General features: G+C 49.0%; 1 protein-coding gene and 1 long non-coding RNA gene across 8 annotated transcripts in view; one reads left to right on the top strand and one right to left on the bottom strand.

Moving 5' to 3' along the window:
• The window catches only part of LOC139178264 (uncharacterized), a 36,232-nt gene extending 15,674 nt beyond the window's left edge, over window positions 1-20,558 (top strand). Inside the window, exons 2-3 of the long non-coding RNA XR_011562727.1 lie at window positions 19,503-19,690; window positions 20,001-20,558. This is a non-coding gene — a long non-coding RNA (uncharacterized lncRNA). The remainder of the gene's footprint in view (window positions 1-19,502; window positions 19,691-20,000) is intronic.
• The window catches only part of PPP2R5C (protein phosphatase 2 regulatory subunit B'gamma), a 140,391-nt gene that overhangs the window by 113,176 nt on the left and 3,746 nt on the right, over window positions 1-23,469 (bottom strand). For 6 of the 7 annotated variants that reach the window (XM_070775743.1, XM_070775749.1, XM_070775746.1 and 3 more), the window contains exon 3: window positions 9,645-9,807. In XM_070775743.1, the coding sequence (XP_070631844.1) occupies window positions 9,645-9,807 (163 nt within the window). Of the gene's footprint in view, window positions 1-9,644; window positions 9,808-19,471; window positions 19,584-23,469 lie in introns of those variants that run through there. The other variant, XM_070775752.1, reaches the window with a different exon arrangement.

The following is a 23,469-nucleotide window of genomic DNA, read 5'->3' as shown; positions in this document are numbered from 1 at the left end:
CCCCTGGTCTTTTCACCGTCTCCCTAGTGTTGTCTTTTCCAGAACGTCGCATAGTAAGAATCATACAGAAATGCAGCCTTTTCAGGTTGGCTCTTTTCACTCAGTACTATGCGTTGAAGGTTCCTGCATGACTTTTCATGGCCTGGCAGCTCATTCCTTTGTACTGCTGAATGACATGCCATTATCTGGATGGTTTGTTTATCCATTCACCTACTGAAGGACATCTTGGTTGCTTCCAAGTTTTGGATATTATGAAAAAAGGGTGGCGTCGTTTTTTTAACCACCCCAAATTCTTGCACAAAATTATACAGTGCAACTAAGATGGCAAAACAAATGCCCATGGCCAACATCGACAAAAAATTAGGTGAAAATGTGTCCCCCAAAGACATGTGAGCATATGGGTTAGACCCCAGCAGCCACAGGCCGGTGTGCACTCAGTGTCTGTGGGGAAGATGTCGGAGAGAAGCAACGAGCGTTCTCCGCAGGTAAGAACTCCGAAACAACCAAAGAGCCGGGTGGACGCCCCTTGAGAACAGCAGAAAGCAGAAGGGGTCTGTACACCCCACAGCGGGTGAGGGCAAGGAGTCCACAGCCGGGACTGGAGGGGCCCTGGGAACCCTCGACATTCAGCAGCTGTAGCTTCCTCCCAGAACTAGGTCACACTCGGGACGACTGCTGGGCAGAGGATCCAGAGAGGACAGCAGGGAGAGAGGAGAGGAGCTGGAGAACGCAGGTCTGGTATTAGCAGCAGAGACCAAACCAGGGTACTCAGGAGGTCAGGCACCATATTTTTGAAAATTTCACAAAAAAATAACTGGAGCTAAAGCTCCAGAGCCCCAGCTCCGCTTTACTTTCACACGAGCACCGGTGGGATCAAAGTCAAGTCCCACATGGAGTTCTTAGAAGGAAAAAGCGAAAGGGGACTGAGCGACACCTACGCAGCAGTAAAAGCAAGACAGGGAGACACCCCACGAAGACGTGAAGAACTGCAGCCTAACATTTCAAGATGAGACAAAAGACACTAAAGGAATCACACACTGTGTCAAAGGGCTACATGAATATTAATAGGAAAGCTCAGAGGTAGGTAGTAACTCTGTAAAGAATTAAAAGAAGAAAATCATTTCAGAAATGAAGATTCACTGAAGAGAATACGAGAGCAAATAAACACAACATAAAATGCCTCACAGGTAACAGCACATAAAAAAGAGGGGGAAAAAAACGATTAAATAAAAAAGAAATGATAAAAACCCAGAGGGAGACAACAAATACCAACAACAGGCAAAGAAGATTCAGTATGTGTACAACAGGAGTCTCCAGAGGAGTAAATGAAAGCAAGGGGAGAGAACAAATCCTCAAAATAATAATAATCCAAGAGAAAGAGACTTGGTGTTATCCCTGTGAAAGAACACAGCACGTATGTGGGAAAGTCAACCCAGAATGATATACTCTGAAACCACTGAACTTTAAAGAAAAGGGGAAAAAAAAACTGTTCAGGCATCAAAGCAAACAGACCAAATAACCTGTAAGAGAAAAGAAAATCAAACTGACATCGGAGTCGGACAGCGGTACTTCATCGCAGAAGGAAATGGAGAACACCCTTGACATACACATGAAGAGGACACGTGAGCCAGGGACGCTCTACCGACGCTTTCGGAGGTCTGAGACAGAAGGCGCCCAGAGAGGACGCTCACCGCACAGCAAAGTACCGAGAAGCCGCGCAGAGACGGCGGTGAGTGTCGGCCGCGCTCCCGCGGAGGACTAGTGCAAGCAGGGATGCGGCGAGACAGCACAGGTTGTCACGGCCAGTGACTAGCTCTGACAAAGAAGACGGGTAAAGCTATTAAGAAAAAGGGTGGGGGGAGGGAGGCAATGAAAAGATGCACAAATTTGAACCTTTCAGTCATCGTACTGGTCACAATGTTGGTATTATTTGTTTGAAAATACACTCTGTATAATGTGGGATAAAAAGAAAGTCGCTCAGTTGTGTCTGAGACCCCATGGACTATGAAGTCCATGGAATTCTCCAGGCCAGAATACTGGAGTGGGTAGCCTTTCCCTTCTACAGGGGATCTTCCCAACCCAGGGATCGAACCCAGGTCTCCTGCATTGCAGGCGGATTCTTTACCAGCTGAGCCACCAGGGAAGCCCAATGTGGGATGAAGTAAATGAATAATTATCTGATATTTAAGTTCTATTTATTATCTCTGATGTCCCTGAGAACCAGAAATCTCCATGTGACTAAAAGGAGGTGTAAGACAGAAGTTAAATAAATGCCTGAACTTGAATGGAGAGTATCAGCAGGAAGTCCTGATGTGCTATGTCTTGAAAAAAAAAACCACGTTATTTTCTAGTTCGGTCCACTGAAAAGTCCTGTAAACACTGACCATTCTAATAGCAAAGAGAATCCTGGCACTCAGACCGCGGTCTTCAAATACCATCCCCCACTGAAACAAAGCAGGGACTTCTTGGACAAATGGCCGATTCTAAAACTTGTACGGAAATGAAAAGAGCCAAGGCAATTCTGAAGAAAAAGCTGAGGGACTGAAGACTACTCGATACCAAGACCTGCTAGGGTGGGTTAGCGCTTCCCAGACACAGCCCAGGCAAGCCCGTGGAACAAAACAGGGCCCAGAAGGGGGTCTGCACAGCGATGGTCCTTTATTCACAAAAAGATAACACCACAGTGAGTGAAGGAAGGGCGGCCTTTCCAACCAAGGCACTGTGCCAGGGAGCACAGTAAAAAGGGGAAAACAGAGAAACACGGAAAAGGAGCTGTGATCTCACAGCAGGCACAAAACTCGACGTGGACTGTACGGTTCAAGGTGAAAGGGCAAAGAAAGTTTTAGGAAAAACAACGTAAGGTAACATCTTCATTACTTGGTAGAAAGCAAAGATTTACTCAGCAGGCCGACGCACTGTCAAAGTGCTCATGTCTCTGAGAGTAAAAACTCAAGATACAGAGTAGAAGAGAATGTGCAGTTCCCATATCTACAAGGACCTACACCTGAACTCCAACAAATCTGTGTTGTTTTTAAAATATCTTAACAATCCAATGAGAAAGAAAGGCCCAGAGACTTAAGCTTGCACTTCAGAAAAGAATATATCTGAGCAGATGATAAACCTACAAAGAGATGCTTACCTTCATTCGTCATCAGCTGGCTTTGAAACCAGCTCACCAGAATGGCTAAAATGAAGGACAAACTACAGTGGAACAAGGTATTTATAACACGTGCACAGCCAACAGAGAGTTCATATCCCAAATAAAGAAATCGTCAAAGACATTACGAAAATGTCAGGCAGTCCCATGGGAAAGGACCAATAAACACTTGTGAGGGCACCTGGCCTCATGATAGAAATGAAAATGAAAGCGGCAGTGAGCCCCTACAATGAGATCCTGTTGCCCTGCGGTAAAGTAGGCATACAGATTGATATGATAAAATTGAGAGTCCAGAAATGAATTTTTACATTTATGGTCAATTGGTTTTTGATAAGGATACCAAGGCAACTGGCTTCCCAGGTGGTACGAGTGGTAAAGAACCTGCTGCCAGTGCAGGGGACGTAAGAGACTGGATTCCACTCCTGGGTGGGGAAGATCCCCTGGAGGAGAGCATGGCAACCCACTCCAGTATCACTGCCTGGAGAATCCCACGGATAGAGGAGCCTGGCGGGCTACAGCCCATGGGATCAGGAAGAGTCACACACGACTGAAGTGACAGCGTGCATACACGCACCTCAGCTTCCTGCGCCCTAACGGCAGGAAGCAAAGAGGAAGTAAAGAGCCTCCTGACGAGGGCAAGAGAATAGAGTCGAAAAGCTGGCTTAAAACTCAGCATTCAAAAAACTGAGATCATGGCATCTGGTCCCATCACTTCATGGCAAATAGATGAGGAAAAAGTGGAAACAGTGGCATATTTTATTTTCTTGGGTTCCCAAATCACTGTGGATGGTGACTGCAGCCATGAAATTAAAAGATGCTTGCTTCCTTCTTGGGAGAAAAGCTATCACAAACCTAGACAGTGTATTAAAAAACAGTCCTCACTTTGCTGACTAAGGTCCATTTAATCAAAGTTATGGTTTTTCCAGCAGTCACGTAGGGATGTGAGAGTTGGACCATAAAGAAAGTTGAGCGCTGAAGAATTGATGCTTTTGGAGTGTGGTGCTACAGAAGACTCTTAGGGATCCCTTGGAGAGCAAGGAGATCAAACCAGTCAATCCTAAAAGAAATCAACCCTGAATATTCACTGGAAGGACTGATGCCAAAGCTCTAATACTTTGGCCACCTGATGTGAAGAGCTGACTCACTGGAAAAGACCCTGATGCTGGGGAAGACTGAAGGCAGGATGAGAAGGGGACGACCGAGGATGAGATGGTTGGATGGCATCACCGACTCGATGGACACAAGTTTGAGCAAATTCTGGGACTTGGTGAAGGACAGGGAGGACTGGCGTGCCATATAGTCCACGGGGTCACAAAGACTCGGACACGACTTAGCGACTGACCAACAAAGAGGCGGAAAGCAAATCAGTGGCCGCCTGGAGCTGGGATAGGAGTGCGGGCTGATGGCAAATGAGCATAAGGGGCGATGGAAACATTCTAAAACTATTAATACATTGTGGTAATGGCTGCACAACTCTCCATGTTAATTACAATAATACACATTTCCAATTATAATTAGTGAATTCTATAGTATGTAAGTTATGCCTCAATAAAACTTTTAAAAAGGCTATGATTTTAGAAAAAAGAAAGAAAAATCTATGGTCAGAGCTAAAATTATACTCAGAGGAGCACACAGTTTTAAGTTAAGTGAACTCTGTATATAATAACTGAGGGAAAAAAAAAGAAAAGAGGATAATTAAAAGTGGAAATGACGTATATTGAAAAGGAAATAATCAGAAAAATAAGTGAACTCATAAGGAGACAGCACCACCTCAGAGGTAGGAGAAATTAAGAGATTCATTACAGAGCACAGTGTGTGAGTTAACACGTGACCCGGCCTAACCTGGCCTCAAGGGGGGATCTGCAGATTCATCCCTGAGCAAAGCACTAGGCCCAGCCAAGTTCCGCCGCAACCTTTCACCCTGAGCCACGGACGGTGAGGTGCATCTGTTCTCCCACAGTTGATCTCTGCTATCGTACAACCTCTGTGAGAGAGGGCATGAGAGAGTGGTGTATAGTTCTCTAGACGGCATTCAGGAAAGAGCGCAAAGTGCCAGGACGGACACTTGAGATTTGATACAGTACAGCAGTTTACAGAAAGGGAAGAAAACCACGCCCAGCTTCACGCAGTAAACGTGGAGGCAGAGAGTAACGAAAACTAAATCCAACACAGCACGCAGCGAAGCCACACTGCGACGGCGCCGAGGTTCCTCCCAGTATTCATCAACACGGCAGTTATTAAAGTCACATCTTAAGGAGAGAAACCATACGGCATCTGATAAAATCCAGCAGTGGCTCTCGGACATGACCCGCCAGCCACGGCGATATGGAAACAGCGATGCAAAATGTGGACCGTGGAGCAGCAGCACGCTGGGGCAACGTGATTTACTGGAAACCGAGAGATAAGCAAGCCTTCCTCAGCGATCAGTGCAAAGAAATAGAGGAAAACAACAGAATGGGAAAGACTAGAGATCTCTTCAAGAAAATTAGAGATACCAAGGGGACATTTCACGCAAAGATGGGCTCGACAAAGGACAGAAATGATATGGACCTAACAGAAGAAGATATTAAGAAGAGGTGGCAAGAATACACAGAAGAACTGTACAAAAAAGATCTTCACGACCCAGATAATCACGATGGTGTGATCACTCATCTAGAGCCAGACATCCTGGAATGTGAAGTCAAGTGGGCCTTAGAAAGCATCACTACGAACAAAGCTAGTGGAGGTGATGGAATTCCAGTTGAATTCCAGAATTCAAATTCTGAAAGATGATGCTGTAAAAGTGCTACACTCAATATGCCAGCAAATTTGGAAAACTCAGCAGTGGCCACAGGACTGGAAAAGGTCAGTTTTAATCCCAATCCCAAAGAAAGGCAATGCCAAAGAATGCTCAAACTACCGCACAATTGCACTCATCTCACACGCTAGTAAAGTAATGCTCAAAATTCTCCAAGCCAGGCTTCAGCAATACATGAACCGTGAACTTCCTGATGTTCAAGCTGGTTTTAGAAAAGGCAGAGGAACCAGAGATCAAATTGCCAACATCCGCTGGATCATGGAAAAAGCAAGAGAGTTCCAGAAAAACATCCATTTCTGCTTTATTGACTATGCCAAAGCCTTTGACTGTGTGGATCACAATAAACTGTGGAAAATTCTGAAAGAGATGGGAATACCAGACCACTTGACCTGCCTCTTGAGAAATCTGTATTCAGGTCAGGAAGCAACAGTTAGAACTGGACATGGAACAACAGACTGGTTCCAAATAGGAAAAGGAGTACGTCAAGGCTGTATATTATCACCCTGCTTATTTAACTTTTATGCAGAGTACATCATGAGAAACGCTGGACTGGAAGAAACACAAGCTGGAATCAAGATTGCCGGGAGAAATATCAATAACCTCAGATATGCAGATGACACCACCCTTATGGCAGAAAGTGAAGAGGAACTAAAAAGCCTCTTGATGAAAGTGAAAGTGGAGAGTGAAAAAGTTGGCTTAAAGCTCAACATTCAGAAAACGAAGATCATGGCATCCGGTCCCATCACTTCATGGGAAATAGATGGGGAAACAGTGGAAACAGTGTCAGGCTTTATTTTTGGGGGCTCCAAAATCACTGCAGATGGTGATTGCAGCCATGAAATTAAAAGACGCTTACTCCTTGGAAGAAAAGTTATGACCAACCCAGATAGCATATTCAAAAGCAGAGACATTACTTTGCCAACAAAGGTCCATCTAGTCAAGGCTATGGTTTTTCCTGTGGTCATGTATGGATGTGAGAGTTGGACTGTGAAGAAGGCTGAGCGCCGAAGAATTGATGCTTTTGAACTGTGGTGTTGGAGAAGACTCTTGAGAGTCCCTTGGTCTGCAAGGAGATCCAACCAGTCCATTCTGAAGGAGATCAGCCCTGGGATTTCTTTGGAGGGAATGATGCTGAGGCTGAAACTCCAATACTTTGGCCACCTCATGCGAAGAGCTGACTCACTGGCAAAGACTCTGATGCTGGGAGGGATTGGGGGCAGGAGGAGAAGGGGACGACAGAGGATGAGATGGCTGGATGGCATCACTGACTCGATGGACGTGAGTCTCAGTGAACTCCGGGAGTTGGTGACAGACAGGGAAGCCTGGCGTGCTGCGATTCCTGGGGTCTCGAAGAGTCGGACACAACTGAGCGACTGAACTGAACTGAACTGAGGGCCGTTTTCACGAGAAACGAGGAAAAGCTGAAGCCGTTCACCCAAATGGGAGACCACAGCGGGCACGCTCTCACCTCTGATATCTGTGTGTTACTGGTCCCGGCTGAAAGCAAAATAAAACTAAGAGCAGCAGTATTTGCTGGTACAGATACCGGAAGAGAAAAATACCTAATTACAAATGACAGGACCATATATACGGATGCTAATAAAAACATTACTAAGATTAATAAGAAAATCTGGTGACAGAGTAAGAAAGTATTAAAAAACCAACAGCTTTTCACTGTTGGTTAATAAGAACGAATTAGAAGCATAAATGGAAAAAACACAACGCAAGAATGACAAGACCTAGAGAGCACTTGGGAGGAAATTTAACGCAAGGGTAAAGAATCCCAGGAAAAATCATAAAACCTTATGAAAAGTCAGAAAACAAGAGCTGAAAAGGCAAGGCAGCATGCCATTGTCCTAGATGGGTAGAGTATCATCAAAACAGAATTCCGCCAGTAATTATATCGTTAATGTAATTCCAGTCAATTCCTATTTTTTTCTGAACCAGACGAAAGTTGCTCTGACATGCTTACAGAGGCACTAATGTTTTAGAACAGCCAGAAAAGACTCACCACACAAGAGTGATGAGGGGTACGGCTTGGCCAGGGTGAGATTCGGGCTAAGTGGGTGTGTCTTTCTGGGCACGGGAAGGGAAGGGGTCGACCTGGCAGGGCACAGCCTCGTGGGCAGGGGCCGACCTCCATCCAGGACAGGCCCTGGGGACAGCTCCTGCGCCAGAAGGCTCAGCACAGCGGTGGGAAGCCTGTCCACCCCGGACAGCTGTGGATTCTGGCCGGGCCTCTGCAGGGCCCTGGGAGCAGGGACAGCAGGTGGCCCTTCACTCGCTCCCAGGGGTCCCGCTGGTGGGGGAGGTGCTGGCTCCAGCAGAGCAGGCCCTGGGGTTTTCTGGATGGGGCACCCCCAGAACCTAGAGCAGGGCTGGTGTGGGGGTGTTCCACACGGTGTCCGTGAATGGCTGAACAGCACCAGAAAGGCATGCTATTGAGGAGGGAAGACTCCTCCAGAAGGACTTACTAGGCACGCTATCTGCTACACAGCTAAACGAAATGCAAGCCAGACACAGCTCTGCAGAAGGCAGTGAGACGAGAGCCTGGATCCCTAGCAAGTGAGGGGTCAGAAGTACATCCATGAATCCATCAATCCCTCCCTCCACCCACTCTTCCACCCCCTCCATCCATCCACCCTCTCCCACACACTCCTCTCTGGCTCCAGTCACCCTCTCTCCCCCACCCCTCTCCACTCACCCTCTCTCCATCCACCACCCCCCTCTCTGTCCTCCCTTCCTTTCCTCCATCCATTCTTCCTCATCCACCCTCTCTCCATCCACCCTCTCTCCCTATACATCTATACTGAGCTCCGGCTCTCTGCCCTGCGACGCGGAAGGCGTGGGAACACAGCTGTAAAGATGACGAGCTCCCCGCTGCAAGTTCACACACGAGGAAAATTCACCGCAGAAGACCCGGTGTCAGGAATTTAAGATACGAAAATGTTTGACGCTTTACTACACTAGTCTCATATGTTAGCAAACATAGAGCTTTTCAGAGGTTCATGTTCGACTTTGGGGCCCTTACCTTGCTTCCCCAGTAAGATTTTATGTACTTTGACCTCAAAATCTCCTAGAGAAGCACTTTCAGGGACTGAATACCCCCCAGACAGAAAGGGGTGGCTGGGCTGTTTTGGGGGGAAACTTGAAGCAAAGAGCACTGTTCCCTGACTAACCTCAAGCAGGAAACCCCGGGTAGAGGTAATCCCCAAGTGACCCAGAAGGAGAAAGTCTGTAAAAGACTATTGCTATCGTCCTTACTTCTCCAGCACCAGAACAATGAAGAGGTTCTACCATAGTTTTTACAATTACTCTACTTGCGGTAACTCCTTTCTGGATTTCCAGAGTTCTAAGACCAACGAAAGAGGAGAATTACTTGAAAGAAAACTGGCTAGCTGAATTACAATGAACAGGAAAAGATTTAAGTCTTTGCTCTGTGCATGTTAAGTATTTTACACCCGTAATGTACTCACGATTACATTTTCATCGTAAACAGCTCTGTAATTTGAAATATTAGTTGGTTAAGTTAGTGGCATTCAACCTGAAAAAACTCAATAAAGAAGAAAAAATAACCCTACAGAATTTAAACACAGCAAAAGTATAAGAAGCTAGCAAACCATCAAAACGTTGCTCCTTACCCCTACGTGGGCAAACTTTAACTTTCACAAGATGAATAATAAAAATTACCTTTTAAAGATGGTAGTTTTTGAAGTTCTCTGTTATTGCTGGCGCTCAACCTGGAAGAGTTTTGCCGTCTGTCTCTCTTCACTATGGGCTGAGGGGCTGGTACTTTTATTTTACTAGACGCTGCAGACGGGGCAGCAATAAGGCTGTTTTTCCTGCTGGGAATCTGTTTCCAAAATGAAGACAAAAACAAATATGTATGTCAAACAGTTGTAGTTTATAGCACAATTAGAAAGGGAAAAATACACATGAAAAAGGCAAGTTTTGCTCGGGGACAGTCTCTTTCACGCTACTAGAAAACAACTCAATCGCTCACAAGCCGCTGGAGTCTGTGGTTACATCCCACCCCAGCGATGCTCTTTTTCTGGAGATTTCACAGATACACCTAATTCCCTGCATCTTCTTTTGAACTTCTGACTATAGGGCTGATGTATATACATAGGTTGATGACAGTGACCCTCGAAAAATGCTCATATCCTAATTTCTGGAACCTATGAAAATGTTTCCTCACTTGGCAAAAGGGACTTTTGCCCACTCTTAGGTATATAGCCAAATGAACTGAAAAAGTGGTGTGAAGCAAAACCTTGCACACCAGTGTTCACAGCTGCACTGTTCACAACAACCAAAGGCAGGAAAGCCCACGTGTCTCTCAAACGATAACACACAATATGGCATATCCACACATCGGAGTATTACTCAGCCACGAAAAGCAGTACCGTACAGAGACAGGCTGCAAGACAGATGGACCTTGAAAACACCATGTGCAATGAAAGAAGCCAGCCACAAAAGGCCGTAAATTGTATGATCCCACCTGTAAGAAGCAACCAGAACAGGAAAATCCACGGAGAGACGGCAGGTGAGTGGCTGTCAGGGCCTGGCAGTGGGGGAGGTGAAAAGCGAAGGCTCGACGCTTAGGGGCTTCCCTTCGGGGGTGAGGACAGTGTCTGCAACTAGACGGTGGTGACGGCTGCACAGCACGGTGAGCATACAGAGCGTCACTCGGGGTACGTTTCATGTTGGGTATCTTTTACCACATACAAAAAAGGATGTCATCTGTTCCTTTTTGGCTTGTTTACGGAACCCCCTGCCCTCACCCCAGGCAGAACCAGGAGCTTCTTTGTCCTGTGATCCTCCACTGACCTCTAAATAGGGTCTGGCGCTGGGACGGTGGTCTCCCCTCCAAAAGAAGACTGGCAGCTCTTGGACTTTTGAACTGTGAACGCCAGCGCATGTCAAGGACAGTGCCAGTCATGTACAAGGGAGGAACCAGTGTGGAAGAGAGAGAAACACGCCACAGCCGCTAACCCAGCGCTCCCAAAGGGCCTTCATCCTTCCAGACGGACTCACTCACAGCAGCCCTGGAGTCGCGGGCGTGCACGTCCAAGGCTGCTCTGGGCTCTGGCGCGAGAAGGCGCTCGAGTCGGCTCAACAGTCAGTGACAGACAACGGGCTGCTTCCTCGGTTCAGGTGTTTACACGCAAAATAAAAACTCGATTGTCCGTCTCGGAATTACAAGAAATTTTTCTAAAGAAGAACGATACTGTCTAAGCTACTTGACTTGGGTAAGATCTAAGCAGACTAACTTCTTCCCTTCTTTGCCACTCCGGGAAAGGAGGTGATGGGCAGTTTCGTTTTTACGTATTCACTCAGTGAGGTGAGAGGTGCTCCAAGACTGGCTTCAGCCTCGTTTGTTTTGGATCAGTGATGGGAAACGATCATCGTTATTAACATTTGGACGCGCTGTGTGGCCCGCAGGATCCCAGCTCCTCCACTGGGGACGGAAGCTGCGCCTCCTGCCGTGGAAGCATGGAGTTCTACCACTGGACGGCCAGAGAAGTCCCGATGGGAAGTTTATCAAACTCAGAATTATTTATCAAAAGAGCTGCCCTTTTCCTTCCACTGGACGTTGCTGCAATTTAGCGGGCTCCGGAGGTTCCGAAGCGAGGGTGCACACACCCACTGCCACGTCAGAGGCAGTTGCGTTTCCAGGTGGGACGTGGGGGCCTCGGGATGCCCTGAGACTCGCATGAAGCCCCGTTAGTGAAGCGGGTGCCAGGCCCACTCTTCTCAGCTCAGGGCCTCTTTACAGCAGGGCTGCGCGGACTCTGGGGGGCGGGGTGTCTATCACTGCCGGTTGTCGGGACCCTTGAGGCCTTGGCAGTGGGGTCTTGGAGGGCTGGGAGGGGGAGTCTGTCAGGCGCCCCATGCCCAGCCCCTGCACACTGCTGCGCCCCCAGGGAGGGGCACAGCAAGAGGCATGTCTGCTGGGGGCACGAGACGCCCCCCTTCCCAGGTCTTGCAAGCAGCCCAGGCTGCACCTCGGAAGGTGGAAGGGCTTCCTCACCCTCAGGAAAAGCGGTCCCCAGCAGTTTCTAACGTGGGGTGCATCAAGTCTGAAGGTCTCTGGACCCAGCAATATGCCCAAATCCCCAACTTTCTATGCAGCCAGGCAACTGCACCCCCATAAAATCAGAGTGAAGAAGAATGTGGACAGCAGATATATGGGTATTTGTCAGCTTCTTAGTATTCTGAGATATTTCATTCAAACAGCAAAACAGACAACTGGATTTGTGATAAAGCCTCATTCCTAGATGTTTCCCCATATAGGGGATCACTCCTAAACAAGCACCTCTTTCCTGCCATTCAAACACTGCAATTAAAAAATTCACAATTAGCTGAAAGACATTTATCACTCATTTGAGCAGGGCCAAATCACTGGCCTCTCAATGGCATCTAGGTGGGGAGTGGGGTCAAAGACCCCACTCTTTCATATCTCTTTCACAGAGCACAGTCTCCACAGGTTTCAGAGCAGAGCCCAGAAACTCACCAGGCAGCGTAAGTGCCCTCACCAAAGGGTTTCTCTTAAGCACGGAACCTGATTTGGAGTCCACTAAGCCAGGGGTCAGTGAGTTATGGCCCATGGGCCAAATCTGGCCACCTACCTGTTTTTGCAAACAAAGTTTTACTGGAACACAACCGCACCCATGTATTCACCTACTGGCCATGGCTGCTCACTTGCTACAATGGCAGCGATGAGTAGTTGCCAATTACCCCTGGCTGAGGGGTGAGAAGGAAGGAAGAACAGAAGAGAGTTTCCTGACGGAGGTCAGGCCTGCACTCACACTTAACGGTGTAGGTCTTAAACACGTGACAGTGAAGGCGTGAAAGTCACAGCCTCCAGTCACAAGACCTGCATGAGGAGTCGCTGGGCATCTAAGGACGAGACAGCGTTCGCTCCCCAGATGTCTCGAGAGTAGAAAGCAGACGGAGGGGTGGGGCCAACGAAGCGAGACCCGGGCAACCTCGCTCTGGAAACCACACAGCGGGTGAGGCTGGCAGGAAAAGGCGGGTGACCTGCTTCCACAGAGCCCCCAGACTCAGAAATTCTGGGCAGTGTGCGCAGGAGTGAAGTTTGGGGCTAAAGGGCCTTCCCTGGCAGCCCAGTGGTTAACACTGTGTGTCCAACACCGGGAGCACAGGCTCGATCCCTGGGGGCGGAACTAAGATCCCACACGCCACGAGCACAGCCAAAAACAAAGCAAAACAAAACAAACTTTAAAAGAAGAGATATGGGGCTTAAAAGGAGATTACTTTTTGGACTGAATGCTGACCATCCACAGCTACTGAACCACGTGTGCGTGACACTGGAGAACCGGCTGTCTGTGAGGGAAGAAAGGCATTCTCCGAAGAAACCAGACTGTCCAGGAAAAAACGAAGGCTGCGAGGGTAGGAGCCGGCCCCGCAGAGCACAGCTGTCTGCATTCTCCTTCAGGGGTCAGAAGCCACGAGGGCCAGCTCGCAGCTCAGGCCTGTGAAGCCAGCGGTCAGTTGACAAGCCCATTCAAGTGCAATGCCCACGGCCAGCCGGGCCCAGCCTCATCCTCCCAAGCGTGGATGAGGAACCCCGGCATCTGAGGGGCTGGGTCTTCAACCTGAAATGCGCCTCCCTGTTCCCACTCCTGCGCCTCCCTGTCCCACTCTCACGCTTCCCTGTTCCACTCTCGCGCCTCCCTGTCCCACTCTCGCGCCTCCCTGTCCCACTCTCGCGCCTCCCTGTTCCCACTCTTGGCCCTCTGGTTCCTACCCAGCAGGTGCAGAGGTCTTTGGAACCACTTAGGTTGGATCATCTCACGTCCCTGCTCACCCCATCATCTTAGAGTAAGAATCCAAGGTGCTGCGGATAAGCCTGAGAGCCTGCTGGGCGAGCCTGTGCGCCCTCTTTCCAAACTCCTCCTCGACGTGTTTCGCTTCTCTCCAGCCCGGCTGGCCTTCTTTCTGGTGGACACACCCAGCTCCCTCCCGCCTGGGCCTTTGTACTAGCTGCTTCCTCTGGCTGGAACACCCTTTCCCAGATCTCTGCATCTCTGGCTCCTTCTGCACCCTCGGGTCTCACCTTTGCCCTCGTCCCCCTGGGGAGACTGTCCCTGACCACCTGCAGCAGCCTCCTGGTTTCCAGCGCAGGGCAGCCAGAGGTGGTCCTGCCCACCAGGGGTGTCTGGACACGTGACACACCTGGATTCGGTGTCACGAGGACCAGCGGGAGCTGCTGGTGTCCGGAGCCCCGGGACCGCAGCTCTGCCCAGCACGAGGCGGTCCCACGCCCGCGCAGCCGCTGCCCCTCAGGTACAAGAGAGTACACGGCGCTCACTGAAAGCAAGCTGCACGCGTGCGGGAGCCCGGCTGTGTCCCGCGTCGAATCCCAGCACCTGCGGTGGTGCTCAGCACGCAGCGGGGCCTCAGAACGTGCCTGCTGGGTGACTGAGTGCATCTACTGAACAGAAGCCTGCAACATAAAACACGATGGCCATTCGGCTGGCCAGGCGGGGCGACGTGCTTTCCACCAGAGAACCGCAGTCCAGACTGTCAGTAACCTTGCGGGTAGGCCGCGGCATGGTCAAAGCTGTTGTGACTTACTCAAAGCCTGGACTGGCCACGCTTGGGTGCTATGCCAAGGTTGAGCTGGTTCCTCCATCTCCTGCTGAGATCTCTACAGCTATTCAGACCAGCAGCTTCGGACAGTGCAGTTAAGGAAGCTCTGTGAATGGCTTAGTGGCCACCAAGGCGTGACTATGGCTTTATGTTGGGGAGACTGTGGGCAAGTGTGGCATCACTGGATATGATGTCTGAAGACCAATCTTTCATATGTGATTATATCTGCTTTATTACATCGATGTTCCAACTACCATACAACTGTGCTCATTTCACATGCTAGCAAGGTAGAGCTCAAAATCCTCCAAGAGAGGCTTCAACAGTACGTGAACTGAGAACCTCCAGATGTACAAGCTGGATTTAGAAAAGGCAGAAGAACCAGAGAGCAAATTGCCAACATCCACTGGATCACAGAGAAGAAAGAGAATTCCAGAAAAATGTCTACATATGCTTCATTGACTATGCTAAAGCCTTTGACTGTGTGGATCACAACAAATTGTAGAAAATTCTTAAAGAGATGGGAGAAACCTGTATGCAAGTCAAGAAATAACAGTTAGAACCGGACATGGAACAATGGACTGGTTCCAAATTGGGAAAGGAGTACGTCAAGGCTGTATATTGTCACCCTGCTTATTTAACTTATATGCAGAGTACATCACGTGAAATGCTGGGCTGGATGAAGCACAAGCTGGAATCAAGACTGCAGGGAGAAATATCAACAACCTCAGATATGCAGATGATACCACTCTAATGGCAGGAAGTGAAGAGGAACTAAAGAGCCTCTTAATGAAGGTTAAAGAGGAGAGTGAAAAAGCTGGCTTAAAACTCAACATTGAAAAACGTAAGATCATGGCATCCGGTCCCATCACTTCATGGCAAATAGATGAGGAAACAATAGAAACAGTGAGAGACTTTATTTTCTTGGCCTCCAAAATCACTGCGGATGGTAACAGCAGCCATGAAATTAATAGACATTTGCTTCTTCGAAGAAAAGCTATGACAAACCTAGACAGTATATTAAAAAGCAGAGATATCACTTTGCCAACAAAGGTCCATATAGTCAAAACGATGGTTTTTCCAGCAGTCCTGTATGGATGTGAGAGTTGGACCATAAAGAAGGCTGAGAGCCGAAAAACTGGTGCTGAGGAAGATTCTTGAGAGCCCCTTGGATAGCAAGGAGATCAAACAAGTCAATCTCAAAGGAAATCAGCCGTGAATATTCATTGGAAGGACTGATGCTGAATTTGAAGCTCCAATACTTTGGCCACCTGATGTGAAGAGCTGACACATTGGAAAAGACCCTGATGCTGGAAAAGACTGAAGGCAGGAGGAGAAGGGAACGACAGAGGATGAATGGCTGGGTGGCATTACCGACTCAAAGGATATGAGTTTGAACAAACGCCAGGAGATGGTGAAGGACACAGTAGCTTGGTGTGCTGCAGTCCTGAGATCTCAGAGAGTCAGACCCGACTGAGCAACTGAACAACAATTCTGTGGGTGTTCCTGGACTATGTGTGAGCAGACTGGTATTTGAATAAAATAAGACAATGTGTCAGGAAGGAAAGAGAGAGACAAGAGACCAAGAGAATGCTAGCTGAGGGGAGGAAGATGACTCTGGGAGAGATGAGGCTCACCCCGCAAGCAGAAAGGCCTCGCCCTTTAGAGCCCAGGCTCTCTCTCTCAGCATGCAGCACTGCGCCCGTTAGATCTGGAAGGAACCAGACTAGCCCTGCTCTAGGATGCAGGGTTCAGAGTAGATCAAGGAAAATGCGAAACTGCAGACTTCTGGACTCTCTTTTTTTTAAAACCAAGTTTGTTCTGATCCCCGCCACCCGCAACCCACAAATGAAGATAAATGTCTAAAAAGAAAGACGAGAAGGACACGAGGCTGCTGTTACCCCCGGGGCCGCCCTGGGTCCACTCCCTGGGTCCACTCTGATGGGGAGGGCGTGGCCTCGGGCTGAGCACCAGGGGTGGGGCTTTAGAAGGTAGGCGGGGCCTCTTTCCCACCTCACAGCCCCTTGTCACCTGCCTCTTTTCTCTAATTTTACCCATTTGCTCTTTTGGTCAGTTTATATGTCTTCTTGTCTCTTAAATTTAATCCTAGGTTTGATCCTTTATAGTAAGAAGAGGGACAGCTAACAAGTTCAAAGCGCTCACACTGGAAGTATTTTGAAAGCTGCTGCTGGGCTCTGAGGCCGCTCTGTCCAGCAGAACTTCCTGCGAAGTGGGACCTGCTCCCTGTGCTGTCCAGCAGGGCACCCATGGCCAGATGTGGCCACTGAGCACGTGGAATGCGGCTGGTGTGACTGAGGAACTGAACTTCTGAATCTGATTCATTTTTGTTAATTTACACGTAGCTGCGTGTGTCGAGCAGCTAACTCTTGGGCGGCGCAGGTCTAACGCCTCAGTGGTGCCAGGCACACTGCTACTCCCGTCGGCCAAAACCAGCTTCAGGTCGGAACTAGCGCCCCTTTCGGAGAAGGCACTGGCACCCCACTCCAGTACTCTTGCCTGGAGAATCCCATGGGGAGAAGCCTGGTGGGCTGCAGTCCGTGGGGTCGCTAAGAGTCAGACACGACTGAGCGACTTCACCTTCACTTTTCACTTTCATGCCCTGGAGAAGGAAATGGCACCCCACTCCAGTGTTCTTGCCTGGAGAATCCCGGGTACGGGGGAGCCTGGTGGGCTGCCGTCTATGGGGTCGCACAGAGTCGGACACGACTGAAGTGACTTAGCAGCAGCAGCGCCCCTTTGGTGGTGCCAACGCAGGAGGTGTAATAGATACAGGTTAGATCCCTGGGCCGGGAGGATGCCCCGGAGAAGGAAATGGCAACACACTCCAGTATTCTTGCCTGGAGAATCTCATGGACAGAGGAGCCTGGTGGCCTGCAGTCCATGGGGTTGCACAGAGTCGGACACGACTGAAGTGACTTAGCATGCACACACAAAGCCCCTTTAGAGCCTTGCTCAAGCTCATCTTTAAAAAAACACACATAGGGTTCCCTGGTGGTCCAGTGGCTAAGACTCTGCACTCCCAGCGCAGGGGGCACGGGTCTGGTCCCTGGTCAGGGACCTAGATCCCACATGACGCAGGGAAGCTCTCACATGCGGGAACTAAAGCTGCTGGAGTCAAATAAATCGATATAAAAAAAAAACCCACTTATGATAAAGTCTTCTCAGACGGTAAAGAATCTGCCTGCAATGCAGGAAACCCGAGTTCGATCCCTGGGTCGAGAAGACCCCCCTGGAGAAGGAAATGGCACCCCACTCCAGTATTCTTGCCTGGAGAGTCCCATGGATGGAGGAACTTGGTGGGCTGTAGTCCATGGGGTTGCAAAGAGTCGGACACGACTGAGCAACCAACGCTTCCATCATGATAGAGGAAAACATGAAGTCCTCCAACTGAGAGATTTTCTTCCTCCCCTCTTGGAGCGTTTACTTCTAGGCCGGCTCTCTCCCGCCCCCAGGTGGAGAAAACGAAGATGACGCCGTGCCCGGGGTTTGGGAAGCAGCATGTCTCAGCAGCTGCTGTTCTGGAAGCTGACCTACAAGCAGGGCCTGGGGAGACTTGGCTCAACACCACCGGCGGACAGGAAGACGCCAGGCTGTTACCAGAACGCTGGGCCAAGCCAGACAGCATCGTGTCCCGACCTGGGCAAGTGCCCAGTACTTAAGGAAACACCGGAGATGCTGTGAGAGCTGCCATCTTTCAGAGGAATTTTCCCTGTGACTTAGGAAAAGATCCCCGTGATTCACGCTGCTGCAGACTGACTCACCCTGCGCTCCTCGCCGGGGGGTGACCTCGCCACCGCCATGGGCAGGGCTCCGGGCCTGCACTCGCTGGGAGAAGGCTGACCCAGGAGCTCCTACAAACAGGGATGCTTCCTGTTATCTCACACAAGTCAGTTCCAGGCTAACTCGTCAGGCAGAGGAGCTTTTACTGAAGAGGAGGGGGTGCTCACTGACCTCCGATGGCTTTACCCACGAGGCACTCCCCACGCCCACCGCCACACCCCGCGTCCCACATGAGCTCAGGGGCTCCTGGGTCTGCTTTAAACCCTCTGCTTTCCTCGCCCACGGCTGTAGGGGGAGCTCTTTACAAGAACGTGCCCCACCTGGACCCATCCATTCAGCGGCTGCTGAGTGCGAACGACGGGGGCCAACTTACCCCCAATTCTACTCAATGTCTGAGAGCAACAGCTGTGACCCTTCACAAATAACAGAAAACACGCTTCATGGGTGACACGAGGGCCTCCCTCTCGTCTTCCCCAGCGTCTTTACAGGACAAGACACACTCCAACTTTTGTCTCTCTTTCTATATATGTACACACACAACTTATAAAATACGTATGATCTACTGAGAAATATTCCCAAAATAAATTTAAAAAGAACGATAAAGCACCCCAGATTTGTGGATAAGAAGGGCCAACTCTAAGTTATGCTGGGATTTCTGACTGTGCAAACAGTCACCCCAACCCCCATGTTATCCAAGGGCCAACCAAACCTTTTACAAGAATCTTTAGAAACATCAGAAAAAACACCTAAGACGATAAGCTTCAGATTTGTGTGTGTGTGTGCTGAGGTGCTTCCATCATGTCCGACTCTTTGTGGCCCCATGGACTGTAGCATGCCAGCTTATCTGTCCGTGGAATTCTCCAGGCAAAAAAACTGGGGGGGTTGCTATGCCCTCCTCCAGGGAATTTTTCCAACCCAGGGTTTGAACCTGTGTCTCCTGTGGCTCCTGCGTTGCAGGATTCTTTACTGCTGAGCCACTGGGAAGGCCCAATCTTCTGCTCTAATATAATGCTATTTATTTGAAACAAATTACACTGAATGAAAATTCTGCATTAAAATTCCCTTAGACGATCAAGGAGGCGATACATAAATAAGCCTCTTACCAAGAGAGATTTTTTTCTTTCAAATTTACAGAATCAGAAAGAAAACAGCCAGCTGATTGATTCGAAGCTCTCTTCCTTCCTGAACACTTTCAAAATCCACCAACAAGTACTTCTTGACTCCAGTACTTCTTGACTCCTAACACATCTGGCAAGTGCAAAGAAGAATCCAGTTAAAGTGCTGGCCTCGAGGTCTCGGTCTAGTGGGGAGGTAAATCTCAGGTAAATTAAAGTTGTCCAAGGCACTATACATGGTAAACAATTGGCAGAGCAGATAACTGCTATGCAAATTGAAAAGACAGGGAAAAAACATGTTCCAGGATGGTGAGAAAAAGTTTCCTCTAAATTTCATAACAAATGAACTTGAGTTGGAGATACAAAGACGAAAGCAGGAAAGGGATGAGAGGAGTAGTCTAAACATCAGGTTTCCGAGCGGGCTCCCTGAGGCCCCTGGGGGGGGGGTCTCCTATTTTTATGGTAACATTGAGACATGCTTTGTCTTTATAACCATCACTTTGCTGATTTCTCACAGGCTACCGGACTGCTGCTGCTACTGCTGCTGCTACGCCACGTCAGTTGTGTCTGACTCTGTGTGACCCCATAGACGACAGCCCACCGGGCTCCCCCGTCCCTGGGATTCTCCAGGCAAGAACACTGGAGTGGGTTGCCATTTCCTTCTCCAATGCATGAAAGTAAAAAGTGAAAGGGAAGTCGCTCAGTTGTGTCCGACTCTTAGTGACCCCATGGACTGCAGCCTACCAGGCTCCTCCGCCCATGGGATTTGCCAGGCAAGAGCACTGGAGTGGGGTGCCATTGCCTGCTACTGACATATGATATCAAAACAGACAGAATGCAGGCACAGACTCAGGAGACCAGCTATCTTCAGTTAAGCCAGATATTCCAGGGATTTGCAGAAACACAGAGCAATGCCATTTTTCCTAGTGAACTTTTGTAAACAGTCATTCCTGATGAAAAATATTCTGTTTATGGCAACACGCCATAGGTGTGGTATAGGTATTAAATAAATTAACGCATAACAAAAAATTTTCTCTTTTAGTTTCTGATATGAAATACGTAGTTATAGCCCACCTCAGTCAAAGCGCTCAGGGACCCTCATGAATTCTGAAGGGTGTGAAGGGGTGTGGGTGCCCCTCTATCTGAGCACAGCTCTTCCCATCAGTGTGCCAGGCACAACTCACAAGCAAGAGTGGGTAATTTGTGCAGAGAGCTTTCTAGAGCAGTGGCTGCGACACGGGGCCATTTTGGCCTCCAAGAGACACTGGGCCATGTTAAGAGGCATTTTTGCTCATCACTGCTGGAGATGGGGAGCTGCTGGCACCTAGTGGGGCTGCCCAAGGATCCCGGGGGGGCTCCTGAGTGCACAGCACCACGGGCAGCACCACAGGGGCGCACCTGGCCCCCCATGGCTGTAGTGCTGAGGCTGGGTTGCCCTCTCAAGAGCAGTGGGTCTCTGGTGGGAGGCACTCTGTGCCCACCAAGTGTCCAGCTTGTAGCACAGGACAGGAGCTGGCGCTAGAGAGGGGACAGCTCAGGGAGTCTTACTCTCTGAGGACAGTGACTCCTGGCACCTCCAGACCCCACATCCTACCAATCCGACTGTCCTCTCTGCAGAGCCGCCATCTTCCTGGACACCTGGGCCCTAAGGAATGATGATGCGGAATTCCCATTCCCAACAAAATAACTTGTAGAGAGTCCCTTGGACAGCAAAGAGATCAAACCAGTCAATCCTAAAGGAAATCAACCCCAAATATTCATTGGAAGAACTGATGCTGAAGCTGAGGCTCCAATACTCTGGCCACATGATGTGAAGAGCCCACTCACTGGAAAAGACCCTGATGCTGGGAAAGACTGAAGGCAAAAGGAGAAGGGGACGACAGAGGATGAGATGGTTGGATGGCATGAGTTTGAGCAAACTCTGGGACATAGTGAAAGACAGCGAAGCCTGGCGTGCTGTAGTCAATGGAGTCACAAAGAACTGGACGTGACTTAGCAACTGAACAACTAACAACAAAATAATTACATAAGAATTTTTAAAAAGTTGTTTTTTTCGGCCCCACCCAGCGGCATGAGAGATCTTAGTTCCTTGACCAGGGATTCCCCTGCAGTGGAAGCACAGAGTCCTAACCACCGGACGGCCAGGGAAGTCCCATCAAAACAGATTTTAAAGTACTCCTCCTTGGAGCCCTCTCCGAGTGTCCCTGGAGGCCAGTTTGCGGTTGTATTGGAAAAAATCGGTAAGATGACGATGGGAGAAGGGGCACGGGAAGCCCCCAGTGAGCCTGAGTTGAGAATTCAGCCTCCACACAGAGGCTTTGGTGTTCTGGGGACGGGAGGTGGGGACTCTCCTCTCGGGAGGGGAGGACCACAGCTGTCCCCCCGAAAGCACAACTACTTCGCCGTCCATCTCCAACCTTACGCAGCTCAGAAAGCCTGCTACCAAGTTATGTGACTGGAGAGTCAAAAAACTTTTCATGGACAGGCATCTTTCACAAAAACGTTATTCCTGTTAACAAAAAATGGGCGTTACTGTCACTATTAGATGAATTAATAAGCATCTCTAAAATTTCAGTTTAAATTTCTAAAACAGGACTCTACCACCGATGCTGACGGGACCCCAGCAAGTCTGGCTTCCTGTCTCAAGAACCCTGAGGGGAGGGGGTGGGGAATGCAAAGGGACAGGTCACAGAGAGGAAGACGAGCTACTGCTGAAGGTGGAAGGGGTCAGAAAAAGCTCACAGGTTAGGAGAGAGGGCTGTTCAGCTTTTCTTTCAGCAACAGATATTATGTAAGAGTTGCTGTAGAGACTTTCAAACAAAACTGAGCTGAAACAGGATAAGGAAGACATATGACCAGAGAACAACACTCAAACGACCTTTAATGTGCTTACAACCAATCTCTTTACAGAAAGCATCAACACTTTTAAAAACGTAACTTTGGACACAGTACACAAATTGAAATAACGATAACAAAGCATATAGTCGCGAGGTCTGATCCTCTGCAGTGGACTCTGGGACTCTCCAAGCGGTTTATTAGGGTTCTAAATGCTCATCCAACGAGCATAGCTATGTGTCTACAGACTTGATGCTGACTGAGGACAGCTGCTCAGGGACGAGTTCGCTCTGTCAATCGCCACAGGTCTACAAGGTCAAGGTCCCCGTGAACTCATCTGTCCTCACTCCTTAAAAGCATGCTTGAAATAAACCAGCAGGAAGTAATGGATGGAAACTGATTCCCAGGACACTTATGGAAAGGCAAGTCAAACATTAACCATTCTGTTTGAAAGGAGGAAAAAAAAATCTACTTGCAAAAAAGAAAAAAATCAAAGATGTACCTAATACAGGTCAGTCAAGAAGTAGAAATTTCTACTAAAAGACAAAAGTTATACAGCAGCAGTTATGACTTTTAATGGTATTTTGCTGCCCTGAGAGATATATCCTGGCCATATATCTTGTGGGGAAAACTTTCAAGAGGGGTCACGCCTGATCTATCCCATGCAGTTAAAAATGGCCAAATGTGAAACTCACCAAGTCATTTTAGAGATGAGGAGCCAGGGCCACGGAAGTTAGGTGCCACTGCTGACGGCACCAAGGGGTCAGCGTTTGTGTTCACGAACCCTCGGCTGAGGCACTGCCCCAGCCACACTTGTCCTGCCTGAAGGACTTCATGTTCTTGCTAAAGACTCATGCCGTTAAATGGCCCCCATTCTAACCAAAGCAGTCTGCGATGCTAGCCACCAGCTCCTTTGTTTTCCTTGAGGCCAGCTTGTCGCCAGCCAGGACTTTGTATAAAGACCTTTCCCCACACTTGAAGTGGCTGGTATACTGAGTCAGCCGCAGGCCAAGTTCTTTTTTTTTTTTTTTTTTTAGGCCAAGTTCTTTTAAGTGTTCTCGGTAGGGACGACTTGTCTGCCCTGGACGAGCACCTGCTCTGTAGCCCTCGGGTTATGAGGTCCAGGATGTGCTAACTGTCCTAATGGAGGT

The sequence above is a fragment of the Bos indicus genome, chromosome 21 (assembly GCF_029378745.1).
Source record: "Bos indicus isolate NIAB-ARS_2022 breed Sahiwal x Tharparkar chromosome 21, NIAB-ARS_B.indTharparkar_mat_pri_1.0, whole genome shotgun sequence".
Lineage (NCBI taxonomy): Eukaryota > Metazoa > Chordata > Mammalia > Artiodactyla > Bovidae > Bos > Bos indicus.
This window is presented reverse-complemented; position numbering and strand designations above follow the sequence as displayed.